The 19150-nt window shown below is 40.7% G+C and overlaps 1 protein-coding gene across 3 annotated transcripts; it reads left to right on the plus strand.

The window, feature by feature from the left end:
• Positions 1-306: 306 nt before the first annotated feature.
• RASGEF1B (RasGEF domain family member 1B) lies at positions 307-16219 on the plus strand. 3 transcript variants are annotated; one of them, XM_010173761.1, is made up of 14 exons: positions 310-486; positions 1805-1927; positions 2807-2944; positions 3356-3358; positions 6266-6478; positions 6577-6651; positions 7622-7717; positions 8546-8648; positions 9369-9448; positions 10743-10838; positions 12815-12910; positions 14144-14267; positions 14926-14998; positions 16195-16219. In XM_010173761.1, exons 1-14 carry the CDS (start codon positions 310-312, stop codon positions 16217-16219), a joined length of 1422 nt encoding a protein of 473 aa, XP_010172063.1. The 3 variants fall into 3 exon arrangements, with proteins under 3 accessions (XP_010172064.1, XP_010172063.1, XP_010172065.1); XM_010173762.2 differs by lacking the exon at positions 3356-3358 and having other exon boundaries at positions 307-486; XM_010173763.1 differs by lacking the exons at positions 1805-1927; positions 3356-3358.
• The last annotated feature ends 2931 nt before the right edge of the window (positions 16220-19150 follow it).

Here is a 19150-nt window from a genome sequence, read left to right on the forward strand (position 1 = left end):
TTCTAAGAGGTCAAAGTTTAGGGTTAGAAGAAGATTGTCCTGTCATTTAATGAAGAAACAGCAAGATATAAAAGAAGCACCCAGCAATTGCAGGAGGCAGGCAATGATGAGAGCCTGCCTTGGCCCTTTGCTGAGAAGCCTGCACGGGCTGGAAGACAGTACAACCATTACTGTTCCATGCAAGCAACCCAGGAGGTGACACTGCGTTTTCTTCCTAGTGCAGTACTATCTCTGGAGTGTAGAAAGCCTCTTACGTTGCACCTTCTGGTAATTATCCCATATCTCTATTGTGTGTCTCCTCAGGAAAGGATGCCCCAGACGCCTCCCTTTGCAGCTATGTTGGACAGCAGGGGCTACATCAGGAACCTGTACCAGTCAAAAGACGACAGCTGTGGAGGGCTCTATTACCACGACAACAACCTCCTGTCGGGGTCTCTGGAAGCTCTGATCCAGCACTTGGTACCCAACGTAGATTACTATCCTGATGTAAGTCTGTGATGGACGTGAGAACAGGACATCTGTCATCTGGGAATTTTTGGCCTGTCTAGATGCATCAGTGCATTGAGACATTTTATATGATTCTTAGAAAAGAGAATGATATCAAAAGGTCAAGGGGGGTGGCAGTTGGGGATGACTGAGAGATGATGAATCTGCATCTCTGCTTGTTGAAAGGCAAAAAACATGACTCCACTTATATTCAGCTTCTGTTATTGTCACAGATCTATTAATGTTTCCAACACAGGATCTTTTTTAACTTGGATCAGAATTAACAGCAGCACAGGACTGTGCTTAAGCTAGTGCTTATCCATGAATGCTTAATGTAAAATTTAAACATGTAGCAATTTAGACACCAGTTGGTCAAACATGATGATTTATTCCATGTCCCTGGAACTGGAACATTGTAGAATCTTCTCGTGCCATAGATGCTGAACTACTGGCAATGTGGGGAGTGGAGTGGATGTTTTGAATATCCATCTCGTAATGAGTTCAAATGACGATATATGGAAAACTAAAGCAAAATAAGGAGTTGCTTCTTGTAACCTCAGAATGAGTTATTACTAATTTTTGTTCTGTAAAATTAAGCTGTGTAGTTCCCTCTGCTTTCACCCAGGAGACAAGCAATGCTATGAGAAATGAGCAGTATTTGGGGATTCTTAAAAGAAGTGCAAGGGCATAGTGTGTGGTTTACTGAGGTCAGACAGGCAAACATAGCATAGTAAAGATGGTGTATGTGGTGAAATGGATTCAGCTCAATAATCTGGTCCAAACTGGCATATTTTTTTATTCTTTTTCTGAAGACTGTTTACTTTCCCTAGCAATGTGGAAGCAGACAAGGTATCTCTGTTGGTATTCTAAGTAGCTTGGACTTGCAGCATGAATTTAATTCCATTAACAGGCTAGAAAGAGTTATGTAAACTGGCAGTGGCTCTCGCAAAGGTTTACTGTAGAGCAAGAGAAGAGGAGTTGAAATTTTATTCTGAGTAATTTCAGGTACTGAGCTTGTAATAAGGCTTTGTGCAAGAGCAAAGCTAAACCAGCCCCGCCCTGTCCTCTTTTGGTTAAATCTTGCATAACTTGGCTCAAGCACAAATTTATAATGCTGATTCTGGTGCAATAACAAGTGTTAAATTAAATGCTTACTACTGTAGTAACAGCTCTTGGCACAGCCGCATGCAGAGTTTTCTTGTGCAGATAGTAAAGTATTAGGAACCTATTTGTCAGGAACGTGTTTAAATATAAAATATTTACACAGTACAAAACTGGTGGTAGTTTATCCCTTTCTCTGTCTTCCTCTTGTTTGCAGAGGACATACATCTTCACCTTCCTTCTCAGTTCACGCCTGTTCATGCATCCGTACGAGCTCATGGCTAAAGTCTGCCAGCTGTGCACTGAGCAGCAGAGACTAAGTGAGCCTGGCCTGGACAAGGTAAGATCCCTCACTCTCACCAACTCCTTTTAGTTCCAGTCAAATGTCTCTACCCTGCCCACAGCAAGTTCCTACTCAAGAAGATCCTCAATAGGATTAAACAGATTGAAAACCTGATACAAGCAACTAGAATTTGACCCTTTATTCACAGAAGCACTTGCTGTTAATGCCCAATCCTGCAGTGGTTGCTTTTGTTTCAGGGTTCCGAATGTCTTGACGTATAATGCTGAAATGTTGGAAAGACATAACGATGAATTAAAGCACATCAGTGGGAATTACACTGACCCATCTTGCATGCTTAAGCTATGCTCTTCCTACAGTCTTTGTGAAGTGTCTTAGGTTGCTGGCCCCTTTGCATGGGAATGCGTGGGGTTTTTTTGTGTTGTCTAGAGTTGAAGGGGGACAGGATGTGGATGTTTGGGTAGAGCCTCCACCCCAGTAGAAAATGATACAAATTAAATCAAGGTACTTGAATAATTCCACTGCTTTCTCACTGTGAGGTATAGCATATGCATAAGTCCTGGCAGAACTGGAGCTGATCACTTGCATTGTTAATAGTCAGCCATAATTTATGGAAAGATGAATAAATGTCTTCCACTGAGGCACTCCTGAGAATGAAGGGAGTCATTCTAAGATTTCCACCTACCTGGGGCCTAATTTCTAGGTCAGTTAAGTCAACGAGAATCTCTTCATTGGTTTCCATGAGCATTGACTCTGGCCTGTAATCCAATGCTGAATTAAATTAAGCTTAAAAACTTAACTGATCTTCATACCCTTATGCTCCACGGTATCTTAGAGAAGGGATTTCTGTTTCATTTGGGTTAGATGTGTGCTATGTTGCTATTACATGTAACATTCCTCCTTACCATTTTCAAATAGAACCGGATACGGAAAATTGCACCCAAAATCCTACAGTTGTTGACTGAATGGACAGAGACGTTTCCTTACGATTTCCGAGACGAAAGAATGATGAGGAACTTAAAGGAGTTGGCACAAAGAATAACCAGTGGTGATGAGGTGAGTTGTCTCTGCACAAAGTTATTGGATAAAAAGGCACTCCTTTAGTGCTTTGATATTGCAGGTTTGTTAATAACATAGCATGGCTCTGGGTGGCTAAGCTAACTTATTATGAAGGTGCTGGTTGCCAAAAGTTCTCTCTGGTACCTAGGCCCAGGAAGAAACCACATAGCATAAGCAGATCCTTTTCAGAGCACAGGTCAGGTTCACTCCATCCCTAAACCCATAATATAATTGCATATTGTGCAGACAGACACACTTTGGTGGGTGTTAATATTTTTAGTTTTAGTGATTCTGCTTGGAAGAAGCTAGCTTAGACACTGAGAAGCCTTACATACCTGAGAAATCCCTGCTGATGTTGATAACTTCCTAAATTTGTGTAAGTTGTGTAGGTCAATGGAAGAGTTATAGCAGGTTTGGAAAAAAATTTCTAAAAGAAAACTGGACCAGGAAGAATTGTCTTGAGCTTAAAGCATGAGATATGAACGCAGAGGAAGTCTGTCATATTCCTTCCTCTGGGTGAAGCACATGAGGAAATCACTTGACCTTTTCCAAAGTCCCAGTTCTCAGATGGAAGGAAGGTTTCACAGAGGTATTATGAGATATTTTGATGCTCTAACTGATGCTTGTCTTGTAAGTACTGAAATAAACTCTGCCAAAAACCAAAGCTTATATTCACTTAATGGAAAGGCAATTAACAAGGGTTCAATATCATGTGTAAGTGGCATAATACTAAGATTACAAGAGTCACTGGAGTGGCATTTGGAAGAACTATAAACGCAGAGAGCAATTGCTAAATGGCATCGTGTTTCTAGTGGTCCCAGGGGCTGGTGTTCCTTATGTCAGCTTCTGAATAATGATACGGATGGGGCAGCAAATGGCATGTTAACAAGCATGTAGGTAAGCTCTCCTGGGAGGAGGTGTGAGTGCTGCCAAAGGCCTGGAAAGGCCTTGAGAGACTGTAAACAAGGATGGAAGAGAACAAGTTAAAGCAAAAGCTGCATGTGCAAGCAAAACAATGAATTAACAATTAAATAACAAATAATTATTTTAATTTAATTAAAATTACATTTCCAGGAAAGCAGGGCTCCATCACTTGTAATGGTTATTTGGGAAACCAAATACCATCACTCCGAACATCCCCCCTTTCCTTCTTCTCCCCTCAGCTTTATAAGCTGATCATGACGTCATATGGTCTGGGATATCCCTGGGGTCAGCTGTCCCTGCTGTGTCCCCTCCCAGCTTCTGTGCACCCCCAGCCTCCTCGCAGGTGGGGTGGGGTGAGAAGCAGAGAAGGCCTTGACTCTGTGTAAGCACTGCCCAGCAATAACTAAAACATCTCCTCGTTACCAACCCTGTTTACAGCACAAATCCAAAACACAGCCCCACAGCAGCTACTGTGGAGAAAATTAACTCTCCCAGCCAAAACCAGCACACTGTAGGACAAATAAGTGGAAAGGGTAAACATCTTTTAGAGAAAGACCATATGTGTAGGCTGACAATCAAATAAATATGTAATTGATAAAAGGCATATTCTGTGAGTTCACTGGTGTGTTGTTAAATATGTATCTTTTATATATATATATATGTGATATTAAAGTAATACATGAGATGAAGTAATGATCCAGCAGCAAATACCTGTTACGGGTGCAAAGTGCAGTATGTACTGATCCTCGCCTTGAGGTCCCTGCCTCTTTGCTCAAGAGGAGACTAAGGCTCAAAAGAGCAGAGGGATGTTGCTTTCATGGGCTCAGGTACACCTGTGAGGTGTGAGAGGAAACTACCATTCCCTTCTGCCTTGGTGCCAAGAGGGTGTTACCTCATAACTGGGCAGAGGGATGTTTGTTATGTTGAACTGCTGTTGGATCAGATGTGGGCTAATTACCCTCATTTCTTGGTCTGTTTTGGAGGGTATCTGTCCCAGTTTGCCTTTTCTCTGAGGGTTTTCCAGCTACAGAAGCATATTGCCCAGGATAAAGTGTTTCAGCTTTGTATCTTCACCCATTTTCTTCCTAATTTTATTGTCGCTTCTAGGTTGACTTGAACCACAAATTCAAGCAAGGTTTGTTTTTTCTCTTTGAAGCTCAACCCGGTGATTATAACATGATTTCCATCAGTAGCCAGAATTCATCCTGCATATTTTAGATGTTTTTTCATTCTCAGTTGGTTGCCAGCTTGGCAAGAAAATGCTTCATAAAGTTCTCTTACATGAAATTTTAAAGAACTGGGAAGGGGATGGGTCTGTGAAGCAGGTCTGTGGGTGTGTCACCTAACACCTGTTCATAGAGGCGCAGCACTTGAAGTAATATTTCTGTGTCTTCCTGGGGAAAATGTAGATCTTTTTCTTTAAAAACTTAGATGCCCCTGTTTTCTCTCCACCCACCCTGATGAAAAATCATGCTGTGTGAATTTGTCTACAAAATCAAAATACATCTAGAGCAGAAAGCGATTATTTACCAAGTAACCAGACAAATTCAGCCTTGGTTGAACACAACTGACTTCAAGAGTTAATCTTACCCAACATAGTGCTGTTGTATTTGAATAAATTTGGAAATCCATATAAATGGCAGCTTTGGAGGGAGTGATAAATTTATTAGAATACAGGAAACATTCCTGCCTTGGACTGATCACACTACACTGTGCTGCCAGTAGGTTTTGGATGTTGCTTTTTTCAGCCACTTACGTTTTGCTTTAATGGCTTTAGGATGGTATCTGGAATTTGGAAGAGTAACCACCTTGGGGTCAGTTACACAGATCTATCTACTTAAGAGTTGGGTTCTGCTCCTGTTTAAATTTGTCACTCCTGCTGACTTAAACCACTGCATGGAAAGGCCTGCAAGGTGAAAGAGAAGAGAAATGCTTTTACTGTCTTCTCATTTTTCTCAGACTTACTGCAAGTTTTAACTCTGTCTACAGTGAAACTGAACTTGATTTTCTCCAGAGAGAATCAGGCCCTTTTTTCATCATTGCATGACCATATATTGTTTTGTTCTGTGGTCTTAAGCAGGAGAAAATGGAGTATTTTCATTTCTTGTATTTTGTCTGGTGATTGGTGGCACTTTTCCTGCAGTAGATTGTGTGTGTCTTTTCTGCTGTTCCTTGAGATAACCGGGTCACTGTTGAATCTGTGAGACAATCAGTGTTCAAATCCTCAGCCAGATTCCTTTTGGTCTGATGACATGTCAATATCAGAAACTCACATAGTAGAGCGTATTGTAACAAATACAGGCATCAGCATCAGTCTGGTTTGGTGTCATGCAGACTTTAATATTATCTTCTCACATTTTGAAAACGTCTCCCGATTGTTTCATGTCATGACAGTCGTATCGGAAGAACGTCCAGCAGCTCCTGCAGAACCTGATTCGGAAGCTCACCACTGTTAGCCAGTATGAGGAAGTACTTGCAAAAATCAGTGCCACATCCACAGATCGCCTCACGGTTCTAAAGACCAAGCCCCAGTCCATCCAGAGGGACATAATCACAGTCTGCAATGATCCCTACGCGTTAGCTCAGCAGCTGACACACATAGAGCTTGTGAGTTGTTACACTTCAAGAATTATTTCATCTTTCCCCTGTTTTTGAAATGCAGATTAACATAGAATGTGACTTGGCTGCTTGTGTGCTTTATTTAGGAGAGACTCAATTATATTGGACCAGAAGAGTTTGTCCAGGCGTTTGTGCAGAAGGATCCTTTGGATAATGACAAGGTAATTGGAGCAGATCTGGAGCAGCTCTGAAATGTGGCATTTAACATCCTGGAACATCCTGGAACTCACTTCCATCCCATGAGCTGGAAGTGAGTTCCAGCAATAAATGAGGACCAACAGAAATGAGCTTTATAGTGAAGATGCTTTAGTATTCATCTTAAAAAAAATTGTTGATACTTTTCCTTTCTGGAGGACAACTTCCAGAGCTCTAGAACTCAGCCAAAAAATTAACTTAAATTAACACATTTGCTGTTTTTTCTGATTTAAGCTAAGGGAGAACTTAATCCTGTGAATGTTTTCTCCAGGCCATGTGGTCTCCAGCTGCAAAAAGCTGAGTTTGACTTTGCCTTTTGCATTACTCATTTTCAACTTCTCTACTTCCTTTTAGTAAACTGAACTCTTTGCAGCAAACTGGCAAGTGGGGCAACTTTCAGGTAGAGCACACATCACAAAAAGGGGGCAGTGAGCTCTAGATCCATGTGAGATGAAGGGCAAAGACACAGTCTTTTTAGCTAACCGTGATAGAGTTGTCATCTCCTTGGGTGCTGCTTTCAAAATGACTTGTGCTCTGTAAAATGTTGTTTGGCACTTGCAGAGGGCAAAATGTTATCTCTGCTGTATCAGTGGGGCAGGAGTGAGGGCTGAAACAGTGCTCATATTCAACGCAGCTTAGTTTTGTTTGCATAAGTCTATCCTAAGTCCTTAAAGCATCCTGGCAGGGTTTACAGCAGGTGATTAATTCCGCATGCCTGCTGAGCACCTCACTGAGTCAACAGCTCAGGAAGAAGTTATATGTACTCAAATTTCTATCACTGCTACTTCCCCTCTAAGCTTTTTGTTACTTTGGGTAATTGAGTTATTCCTGGTTACTCGACAGTGTTTGGGGATAGCAAGTCAGCAAGCCAAAAGGTCTCTCTAAGGGAAAAGATTAAGATTACACTAAAAGTTGCTATTTTTCTTCTGTCTACAGAGCTGCTACGGAGATCGAAAGAAGACCCGGAATCTGGAAGCCTATGTAGAATGGTTTAACAGGCTCAGTTACTTGGTTGCAACAGAAATCTGTATGGTGAGCAAGGACTTTTTCTGCTAAAAGGTTTTGTTTAGTCTAGTTGTCTAAAACTGTGAAGCCTTTGGTGCCCCTTGAGTGTGCCCTTTGACTTTCCATTCTCTCAGCTCTGTACTTTTTCATGTGTGGGTGAAGTCAGCACAGGGCTGAAGAGGAAATCAGTTCTGTGTTTTCAGCATCATACTCAGTCCTCAGCCTTCCTTCTGTGACACAGTGGTGATGTTATGATGGGTTAACCCTTCTTGGCACTGGAGTGTGCCTTGTGCAAGGCATTTGACACTGTCCCGCACAACATCCTTGTCTCTAAGTTGGGGAGACATGGACTGGACAGATGGACACGCTGGAGGGAAGAGATGCCATCCAGAGGGACCTTGACAGGCTTGAGAGGTGGCTTTGAGCAACCTGGTCTAGTGGAAGGTGTCCCTGCTGATGGCAGGGGGGTTGGGACTGGATGAGCTTTAAGGTCCCTTCCAACCCAAACCGTCCTATGATTCTGTGAGTGCCTCTGACCTGCTCTTCCCTCCTGTGAATGGAGGCATCTTTTCTCTCCTCAGTGCTGACCTCCTTCTCTGCTCTACTGTTCTTCATACCCTTCCTCTTGGCAAGCCTCTTTACCTGTTGTCCTTGCTCTCTATCTGCCTGGTGTCTGGGTTGTCTTTGCTCTCCTGAGGGCTTCTGAACACAGTAGTGTGGCTTCCTCTAGATGTAAAGCATAATGTGAAGTTGTGGTACACATGGAAAAGACTTTTTAACAGGGATGGTGTTTCTTTTGGAGGTGGGTCAGAGTGCTCTTGTTTCCTCCTGACACTCCCATGGCATCTCTTGCAGCCTGTGAAGAAGAAGCACAGAGCAAGAGTGATAGAATATTTCGTTGACGTGGCACGGGAATGTTTTAACATTGGCAACTTTAACTCCTTAATGGCTATTATTTGTAAGTATGTGTCCTGAGATGTTTTGTCCCTGTTTGAATCCAGATAAAGGAAGCGTGGTGCTTTATACAACAGTCTGTTGCTCAGCGTGCTCTGCATGGTGAATTTGGGAGGGGAAGTGCTAGAGAATTGTTCAACAATATTGTAGTATTGTGTAAGAAATTATTTACTGCCCTGTTGTAAATTACAAAGAAAATTTTCATTGCAACTGTTCAGAGTTCTAAACCCCTACTTTTTGAAACCAACTTTAGCGCTAAATTGGAAGAGAAACTCTTCCTGTAGTATGGAGGATTGATGTCTTCCATTGTTTCTGTTGCACCATAAATATCCTAGTGGTTTAAAAATTCCACACCTTTTTTATATCTGATAGGAAAATACTGGGAGTGTTTTTTAAATTTTAAATGTGAAAACGTCATAGATAAGTGTAGTTTTCAGTTAAATATGTAGGAGGTGGTGTTGAGAAAACTCATTTGCACTTTCCTACTGTTTATTAATGTTTTATCAAAACCAGATTAAATAATGTCATAGCATTTTTGAGAGCTTTCATTCTGTAAGAGATGTTGATTTTGTTTCCAGAACAAAGAGTCTAATTTCTGAGTAGCTGTATTGAAGATATTTGTTACTCTATTAAAGCTCCTTTGCTTTAGAGATGCTTACTAGCCTGTGCTACTTGAAAGATTTTATTTTTAAAGATTCCAACTATTTCTCTCTCTTATATCAAGCTGGCATGAACATGAGTCCTGTGTCTCGGTTAAAGAAGACTTGGGCAAAAGTGAAGACAGCCAAATTTGATATTCTTGAGGTAAGTTTGGCCAATATTTGGACATGGGGCTGTCAATAGCATTTTACTTTTAACTGCTCTAAAATACGAGTTTGGCTTCATTAGGACATGTTTAATTTAGTACGTTTGTGCTCTTAATGGAAATTCTAGAAGATGTAACGAATTGCTCAGCTGACCTACGCTCTTTTGATTTGGAAGATGGAAATTGAAGTCATTTTCTTTTAATTCCCAAACCCACCTCCTAAGAATTAATAAAAAAATAATAAAAATGTAGGTAACCTCTTGAAAGGGAGACATCTTTGAGAGGGATGGTGTGGAATGACTAATGCAGTTCTGCCTTTGAAAATCAAGTTGGGCTGTAAGGTGACTGCCTTACCCTTTCAGAAAGATTTGTTTTGAACTAATTGATTGGCAGTTACCTTCAGGAGTAGAGACCTTTGTCAAAGGTCATGTAGGTGCAGCAGTGTATAAGTTTGTGATTTACCCAACGGATTGTTTACCAACAACTTGATTTTCCTGCTGTAAATGGCAATCGGTTAATCGGGTAAGATTAGTATGATAAAGAAAATGTAATGTTTTGTATGTGACATAAGCATGAAATGTTTATTAAGATAATCAGGAAATTTGACTTGTGTTATGACAACAGATTAAAACTAGATGGCTGTAGCCATCTTACACTTCCTTCCCCCACCCTTGGGTGGAAAATAGCCTTCCTTGTGTCAAGGGTGGCTGCACAGCTCAGGAGGTTGCTCTTAAGATTACACCCCTATTTCATTCTACCTGATTATGCAGGCTGGACTTTGCTGGTTAAGGATGAGCTTTGTGAGCCATGCAGCCATCCTGAGTCATCAAGGTGCAGCAGTCAGTTGGGCAGCAATGAGGTTGGGGCACGGACAGCTTTAGATGTCTGATCTTACTTTGCCATTGCAATCAAATCAGCTCTGAGAAACCTGCATACTAGGAAGAGCAGAATATTGGTGACAAGACCCATTGTTGTCTTAGTTTCATGATTTTGACTTTTAAATTAAAGCTGAGCTACCTTCTTTGTGGAGAGAGAAGGTCCATGAAGCTTGCCTTTGCTTACCTGCCCCTGACTTGTGCTGGATCCCTTGCTGTGCTGAATGAACATTTTTTAAAACAAGGTTATATTCTGATCAGATGAACAGATAAAGAGATACCACAGTCCTCTAAAAGGCCGTATTTGTGGTGCTGTTCAGCAGAGGTCTTGCTTTTTAAAATAATTGCTCAAGTGAAAAAGAATTGTGTGTGGTGATGACACTGGCTCATTATTTACCCTTTTTTTCATGCCTTGTAGCATCAGATGGACCCATCTAGCAATTTTTATAATTACCGAACTGCTCTGCGTGGAGCTGCTCAAAGGTCCTTGACAGCCCATAGCAGCAGAGAGAAGGTATGTTAACAAATGACTTGGCAGTGGGCAAAAATGAAACCTGCTTGTTAGGTTGCATGGTAAGCTTTTGTCTTGGGATTCTGATTCTCAGCAACTCTACCCCTGGTGGGCTTTTAAAAAGAATAAAAAGCCTCAAAACAGAATGTCTCTTTTCTGGGAATGTCTAAATATTACCTGTAAGCTACCAAGAAATAAATGGAATATTTCAGGAAACCAGGTGGCTCGATGAAAATAACGATCTTAGGGCTGCCAGTTCAGTTTGGTGCTTACTGAAAGCTGCGAACATGAAATGATTGCTTTGATTATTTAAATAAAATAAGTACATTACCTCAGCTCATTTCTCTTTTGACAGAGAACTTCATCTTGTGAACTAGTAATACAGATGGAAAGGGCTAAGGACTGAAATGAGGTTGCTAGTAATTTGTCGTTAGAGCTGCTACTTGTGCTCAGTTTTAAGTGGTTTATGGTTTAGAGTAGAAAAGCTTTAAAATTTACTCAGAAAAGGTATTCTAAAACTGAGCTCTAGACAGAAGCTCTGTCAGAATCTAGCAGATGCTGTGGAGTCCCCTTCCTGTGTACAGTCTTTAGATGAGCTTTAAATATACTGTGGAGTTTTTTAGTGAAATGGTGAGATGAATCAGGTGTTTGTGTAATGCAGTGGGTTAAAATCCACCTTCTAGATTCAAGAGTGGGTGTGAACTGTATGTTAATAGAGGTGGCATCTTTCTTTACTCTTTAAAATAAATTAGCTTTTGAGAAACAAACTGGATTTAGTCACACATTAATGCAAAATCTCAGTTGTAGTTTTTGTGGAAAGGAGCCAATAGCTTCCTAGCTGCTCCCCAACTCGAGCAGTTGCTCATCAACTGCTTATAATTTAGGGCTTCATGCTGTGTTGAATAAACTTGATTTTGGTGCTCATAGAATAAACTACCAGGCAGGCCAAAGTAAATCCATGTGCGGTCTGCCGGTCTGTATTGTTGTTATACACATGTAAATAAAACCAGGGATTTTCTTCTGAGTCCTCAGGATCTGTTCACATGTTCAAAGTAACAGATGTTTAAATATAAGATGCTTACTTCTTTTCAGCAAAAAGTGAGTTTTAGGACTTCAAAGAAAGAACTTGCAGATATTGAAATGATGCAGCAAAGTCTTCCATGGAAACAGTGATAAGTTATATTTGTTTTATCCCCAGGATGTGCAGCTGTGAAAATTTTTGTAGGATGCAAATTAAAATACAGTCATTTTAAGAATCTGGGAATGTTCAGCATTCTGCAAAGAAAAATACTGTGATTTATTCAGTTGGCAGGAAATGCTTCATTTTGAGCCAGTCAGTGCCAAGGTTCAATTTCTTGCATGAGCTCAGGGAATTGTAGTTTGGAAGCCATTTGTGCTGCTAGCCCCAGATTTTCCATGCTGTATTTTAATGTGCATCTCCTCTCATTTACCAGGCAAGTCAAGAGGGAGAGCTGCACTTAAGAGATACCCTGCAGGCATTGCACATAAGAAGTAGGGCATCTCTGAGCTCTTACGTTGTGGAATCTTCAAGGAAGAATAAGAAAGTGGAAAAAAGAGGGACATGACATAGAAATGAAATGGTTTAGGCATAGTGTTGTCCTAAACACGCCCCATAGCCACAGTTGACAAGCAGTGGAGTGCCAACATGTACTTTAATTGTGACCTTGAGGGAGTTACATGCCAGGAAGAGTTCAAGGTAATTGAAGCAGTTAGGCACAAAGCTGGAAATAAAACTCTAGGAATTAGTTTAATATCCATTTCTTTATAGAGAAACATCATGTATTTTAAAATGTAGTGCATGCAGAATTTTTGTGTAGTGAGAGAGATACATCATACAGATCTTAGTCCTTTGGTATTTTACTTACCTTTTGTACCACCTGACTTCCTTTTATTTTTCTCTGTAGAGCATTATGTTTTGATTCAGGTCTAGACTAAGAATAATGTTGTTCTTTCTTTAGATTGTAATACCTTTCTTCAGCCTCTTGATCAAAGATATTTACTTCCTCAATGAGGGCTGTGCCAATCGTCTTCCAAATGGTCACATCAATTTTGAAGTAAGTAGAGCACTGAGTAAGGTATTGTTACATGTTCAGACCTTTTAACAGAAAGCTGAAGCAGATCGTGATTCAGCTTCCACTGGATTCCAGGAGAGCAAAATTAGACTGGAACTTGAATGTACCTGTTACTTCTCACAGGAGCTGGAAGGTAGTCAGGAAAAAGAGGTTTTATTGAAGATGGAATGTTTATAGTCAATAGTCACAATTTTTTAGTGGTGAAAAAAACCAGAACTTTTTCACAGTGCTCAAATTCGTCTAAACATTTCAATTCCCAGGTTTATTCACTTAATGACAGAATCATTCAAATTAGTATTTTAGAGCTTCTTTTTGAATTACACATGTAACAGGTGAGTTCATCCTTTGTCAAGATACATAAGTAGTGTTTTCGTACGTGTAATTCCCAGATTGTCTCTGCATGTGGCAGAGCAGCAGTGAAGGAATTCTGAGTCCCTTTTCTTTCTGTAATTCTTCTGCCTCCAATTTCACGCTTGTTATCTGACAGTGTGGATTACCCAGTTACTTGTTTTCTGGTGCTTTGAGCTTTCAAGAAGCCTGAGTCACTTGCACAAAGTTACAGTGCATTTCATGTGTAGTCATTGGCCTGAATTAGGCTGGTTCTGAAGCTGGACTGTGAGATGATCTGGAATGTCCTTTTACTCAAGGAATCCATGTGCACTTGAGGCATGTTAAACTTTAATTGAAAGAGTTTATCAACGAATGACATCAACACACTACATGGGGAATGTTCATTTTTCGCATAAAGCAAGAAAACTGAGCATTTCTGATTAACTAACTAAAGTGGAACATCTGGATTTCAAAATTAATCAGTATTAAGCATCTAGAGACTTCTCATGTGAAAATTACTAAATATTTCTCTGTGAAACAAATAAGCATGAGCATCATCAAAGTGAAAAGTTGAGCATAAGGAGTGTTACCAGCTCCTTGAAAAGAAACTGAGTGCAGATCATTATTTACTATTTGTATTCATTAATAACAACAATTTTAACAGGGTAGAGGAGTGGAAAGTTATCCCAGTGTGAAGCAGAAGCACAAAAGTGACAGGCTGAGTTGTTGAGTCAGATCATATTCAGATCTAGCTTAAAAGCCAGGGAGAATCCAAGCCTTTGACTTGAAACCAAGATCTATCTCTCCCTTTTTAAAAAATGTTCAGGGTAAATAGTACTGTTCAAATATGTAGCACCTCTTCTGTTTTCTCTTCTATCCTGACAGAAATTTTGGGAATTGGCAAAACAAATCAGTGAATTTATGATGTGGAAGCAAGTGGAGTGTCCTTTTGAAAGGGATCGCAAGATTCTGCAGTACTTGCTCACTGTCCCAATCTTCAGTGACGACGGTAAGGAGCTTTGGACTTCCTGCAGGTCTGGTGTCAGTGGCGACGACCTAGCCACTCTCCAGGCTAAGTTGTTGCTTCCTCACAGTAAAGAAATACTTTGTCCTGAGACATCTCTGTCTGGCAAGTAAAAAATGCTTCTCCCTTACAAATGAGGGAGAAAATAAAGATTTTTCTTTTTATGTGCATGAGGTCTGTGAGAATTGACATTATGCTTTTCTCTGAAATTGAATGAAACAATTGGATATGTGCTCCCCATAAATATCATCTGAAGAGTATTTATATGGACTTTCAGGGTGCTTTACACTAAAGGGTGCTGCTTGAGAAAGAAAACGGGGACTTTGCTGGTTGCTTACAAAGCACCACGTCTCTGGGCTCAGATTTTCCTTTTGAGTGCTTTCTTCCACTCTTGTACTTTTGAGTTTTTGCTAGTTGTTTTTTTTTTTTCCCCTCAAAAGGAAAAAAGTTCTCATGCACTGGTTGTTAGTATTGTCTGGATGTTAATTATAAGCAATGCTACACTTCCCAACGGGATTCTGGAGCCCTAATCTGAGGGATGAATAATACAAGCCTGCTTCAGTTAACTTCAGTTCACTTTCCAGGGAGAGCAAATTTTAAAATGCCAGTAGACCTGACATACTGTAATTGCTTCTGATTGCAGCACTTTACTTGGCTTCCTATGAGAGTGAAAGTCCTGAGAATCAAGTTGAAAAGGACAGATGGAAGACACTAAGGTTTGTGTCAGAGGTTACCCGCATCAGTAAGTAAAGAGAATGGGATACAAAGGAAGCATCAAACAGTTAAAACCAAATGGCACACGACATGTGTCAACAGATGGGGCAGAGCATCGGTGTAAATCCCCACTCCAATCTGGGACTCTTGGGAAAAAGAGAACAGTCAACCTTTATCTTAAACCCTCTCAAGCCTTCTCTCCCTTAGGGGATGGGAATTAGAATAAGGAATTTTGTATCTTAATTTTTGTGTAATTCACTGTGGGAAAAAATACTTTCTAAACTTCAAAGAAATCTCTGCCTCTTCACAAGAGCACTCTGGTTTCCAAGCAGACATTTCTGCAGCTGTTGCATCCCTTTATGCACCCAGCCTTTCAGACAGGGATGAGATCTGCACAAAGATCGCTCTGGGGCAAATACATTCACGAAACCAGGTAACAATTTAGAGTCCAGGCTGGGAAAAACAAATTTAAGCAAAATCTTATTTTTGGCTTTTCTTCTACTGCTGGTTGAACATAGCCTCATGAACTCTTTCATTTTACTGAGAGGATGCATGAACCTTTATGGTAGTGTTTTAGCTCGTGCTGTGCCGATCAACTTGGTTTGGCTTTTTTTATTTTAAGTTGAATTCATGGCAGCAGAGAAAACTCACCAGATGAGTAGTTGGAGATGCAGAATTAAGGTGGATGAATAGTCTGTTTTCACCCCTAAGCCATACCTCCACTTTAGTCATAAAACTACCAATATAAGAAAGAACTGACCATTAGTCAGGTGTTCTTGTCACTGTTGCAGGCAGCTGATACATTAACACCTGGAGGTACCCATGGATATAACATCTCAACTCTTCTGATCTGCTCTGCAGCACTGCAGAGGGACAACCATACACCACAACCCTAAGGATTCTCCTCAGGCCATGTTGGTTTTTCTTGGGATATCACAAGAGGATGTAACAATTCCATCTGATTAATCCCAGTTACTTTGAGGAGAGGACAGAAAGGGAGAGTTACTTACATCAGTGCACAGACACTCCACATTACACAGGGTGGCAAGATGGATAAAGACTCTGAGCTTGAAAATCTGTGATAAGATGAACCTCAGTTTCACAGGATCCTTATCTGAGGCACTCTGAAGCTGTCTGAGAAGTTTACATCATTCTAATGATTGTCTTTACTTATTTTACACTTCCCTCTTCCTTTCAGGTCAGCGCTTCTGGGCAGAGTCTAGTGCAGAAGATGGCTGCTGTTGCTGCTGTTGCTACATAATGTGGATTACCAAGGGGCATGGCTTGGTTTATTTTTCCGTACACCAAGTGGCATTCAAAATGATGAAAGATGTGCAGGCAGTTGCGATAGCGTCAGCAAAGATGAAACAAGTGAACTCAAGATCAAAGGGGTGGCTTCTCACGTCTGACAGATGAGATGAAATCACAGCCCGCTTGGCTGCGATTCAGGCTTACGTGTTGATGGAGAACAGCACTGACAGGATCCTTGGAAGAGCTCACATGCCACCTATGAGTCATTTCACACCTGGATGGAATATTTTCTCCCTTCCTTTTGCTACAGCTTGCTGCTACAGGGACTCTGCAGAGTTGATAGTAGATTACAGAGGGAGAAAAAAAATGACCATTCCTTTCAGTGAAACCCAAGTCTGCATTGATGAATTTCCATTCCTAATAAGCTGAATATATCCGGGAACTTTGCCTGATTGGGATTGCTAAGAAGGGAAAGGACTGGACACAACAAATTGGCTGCTGGGGAGAGTTTCTTCCCGCCAGTGGCTGTGTTTTTATTCTTTTTCCATTATGTTTTTGGGTTGGCTGCTGGTAGGCAAACTCACTATTATTCTAAGTTATTTTTTAAAATATAAAGTAATAAAAATCAAAGCTGTGGTAGAAAAAACACCTGCTACAAAAGTTTAGTAGCTGTGTAGCTTGGACTATTTTACAACTTCTAGGGAGGTTTTTTCTTTCTTTCTTTCTTTCTTTCTGTTGTTTGCAACTCACCACTACATGCTACAGACGTTCTTATTTTTCTCTACAGTTTTGTTACTCTTAATTTTCCATACTTGACCTTCTTCTTATATTAGGCTGAACAAGCTGACTTTTCTAGAATAGTCTTTGAGAAACGGGTGTACAAACTGCATTGAAATATGAAAGTATGTTTTTATTAAGTCATTTTTATAATTACTTTTTTTTGAAAGGGTAACAATGAAGAATACAATCCTCTTTGACTGAAATAGCAGGATACCAAAAAGAAAAAAAGACAGCTGTGAACAGAACTGTCTCTGTGTGTTTGCTTTATGAATTATGTTTATGACTGTCAAGTAGTTCACTGTGTTACACACCTAATAAGTTTGTAGTAGCTCTGAATACTTAGTCACTCTATTTACCCTAGGAAGAACCCGATGGGAAAAAAAGAAACTGTACTTGTAGATCACCCTGGATGCAAAATCACTAGGTAAAAGCACATACTTGGCAAAAAAAAAGGTATTTGCAATTATCCTGCCACTGTTATTTAAAAAAGAAAAGAAATAAGAATAAATATATCTATTGTTGCACTGCATCTCTTGAGTTTTCAGGTAAGCTGGTTTTTATGTTCTATCCATGCCTTTTCAGGCAAGTATTTAATTTTTGAATTCTGTAAGAATATGCTGAAGTAGCCTTTATCAGCAGGGATACTGTCCTTAACTACAGCCTGTTTGCTGGTATGAGGTGCTGGAAGTCGCTGAGTTACAGATTCCATTGGCACCAGGGCCTCGAGCCCTGACGGTGGAGAAGGATTCCTCTCCTCCTCTCCCATTCACTCAGTTAGGGTGAAGGAGAAGGAAGGGGCTGACTCTTTGAAAGGAGGTGACTGCTTCTGCAGTTCACAGACTTAACCTCATCAGGTGAGGTCTTTCCCATCTTCTCCTCTACATCCCTCTCCCATTGTTGAGGCTTACAGGCAGGACATAGTTTATATGAAAAACTGGAGAAAAATGTATATTCTTATTCCACATCTCCTGTGAGTGGGATGATGGGATAATAAGGTACATAAATGAGCTTCCATGATGCAGTATTTGCTATCCTCATTAACCTGCTTCTTTACATTTTTCTTTACCCATATCATTCCATGATTCTATGAAAGCATGAGTGATGAAACAGCATGCGTGATGGGAGAAGTGCATGTTTGGAGAAGCCTGTCCAGCAGGTTACGTACCCTGCCGTGGTTCCAGCAAGACTGGCCAGTGCTGCAGTCTCACAGTTGGTGACTAGAAGATTTCTGCTGGGAAAGCAAGTAGGAGTAGCATCCTAGGAGGAGTAAACAAGCATATCTGTCACCATGGAGGGACACTTCAGCTAGAGTCAGATAATCAAAGTCCTTCCAAAAACAAAACCATCCAAGAATGGGCTGCAGATGGTGGAGTAGACTGCGTACATCATATTCCTTATCACCCCTAACCAGTTGGAAAGACAGAGTGGTACAACAGGTTACTTAAAGCCATGACTAAGTGTCCTGGAGAAAAAGACTCTCCAGGAGTGGGAATCTCCCCTCCAAGAAGCTATGTGACTAATCAGCACCAAGCCAGGAAACTGTGGTCATGAGTGTCATAACTTTCTGCCCTGCAGCAAACCTTGTATCCCAGGGTGAAAAAGTACCAGGCAGGTGTGCGAGCACTTGGATTGGGAAGTGAGTTTGTGTCCCTCACCCTGCAGCTCTTGAAATCCCTTAGGAGAAAATGAGATTTTGGCCTCCAGCTCCAAAAGGGGAAGATTTCCTTACCACGTAAACATGTTCTTGTTTTCAGTAGGAGCGTGTACTTGTTCTGAGTAGGTACATTTTTATATTGGGGGTGGTTATGGTGTGTGTTTAGTTTACTCAGTGTGTACGTAATAAAAAGCTGAAATGCAACCAAATGTTGACAACTAGGTTATAAAATGTGTTATAAAACTGCTGTTGCCTCAGAAGCGGTCTGCTGAGGAGTTAGACACTACATTGTCACAATGGTAATATTTAAGTTAAAAATAGCTTTTTCTACTTTGTTGATGTTTCCTGTGGGATTCATTGTCTTTGGGAGTATTCTATACATGCTGTATACTCACTTTTGCTGTTTCTTGTGTCCTGGCTCGACCAGGTCATAATTTCTTTTAACACATTAGATTGGGGGGGGGGGAGT

The sequence above is a fragment of the Antrostomus carolinensis genome, unplaced genomic scaffold (genome assembly GCF_000700745.2).
Source record: "Antrostomus carolinensis isolate BGI_N321 unplaced genomic scaffold, ASM70074v2 scaffold43628, whole genome shotgun sequence".
Taxonomy (NCBI): domain Eukaryota; kingdom Metazoa; phylum Chordata; class Aves; order Caprimulgiformes; family Caprimulgidae; genus Antrostomus; species Antrostomus carolinensis.